Source organism: Octopus bimaculoides, chromosome 8 (genome assembly GCF_001194135.2).
Source record: "Octopus bimaculoides isolate UCB-OBI-ISO-001 chromosome 8, ASM119413v2, whole genome shotgun sequence".
NCBI lineage: Eukaryota > Metazoa > Mollusca > Cephalopoda > Octopoda > Octopodidae > Octopus > Octopus bimaculoides.
The window spans coordinates 58741589-58742170 of NC_068988.1; the positions used below are offsets into that span (position 1 = coordinate 58741589).

The window sequence follows — 582 nt, forward strand, 5'->3', positions numbered from 1 at the left end:
ATATATAAGATACTCATACATATACATACACAGACATACACGCACTCACGCGCACACGCGCACACACAGACACACACGCAGACACAGAGTCCATACACACATAGTGCCATTCCTCCTGGAGAACAGCAGCAGTTTCTTGTTCGCTCCGCTTCTTGCCAAAGAAGTTTACAGCGAAGTTTTATCTGCTCGTTTATCGTCTAAATTGCGAAAAGGAGAAAAGGAAAAAAGAAAAAAACTTCTGTCTCTAACTTGATATATTTATCAAACTACCACCAGGATATATAATTAACTGTTTATGTATATATGTATATATATTTACACACATACATATACTTATAATATATAACTACTTTAAATTATATTTATATATAAATATATAACTATATATAAATATATATACATATATAATTTCAAATCTACGACTTGTTCGTTTTTCAAAAGATGGCACTTTCAAACTTTGTTCAGCTAACGTGGACATGTCTTGCAGTGGGGATTTTCTTTCATGTAAGTATTACTTTTATGTTATTAAACTAATTAATTTCTCTATCTACCACCACCATCACCACCACCACCACCACCACC

General features: G+C 33.2%; 1 protein-coding gene across 1 annotated transcript in view; it reads left to right on the plus strand.

Moving 5' to 3' along the window:
• The first annotated feature begins 6 nt into the window (after positions 1-6).
• LOC106870902 (uncharacterized) overlaps positions 7-582 on the plus strand; it is a 110667-nt gene continuing 110091 nt past the window's right edge. Inside the window, exon 1 of the mRNA XM_052970147.1 lies at positions 7-504. Within this exon, the coding sequence (XP_052826107.1) occupies positions 442-504 (63 nt within the window). The 5' untranslated portion in view covers positions 7-441. The remainder of the gene's footprint in view (positions 505-582) is intronic.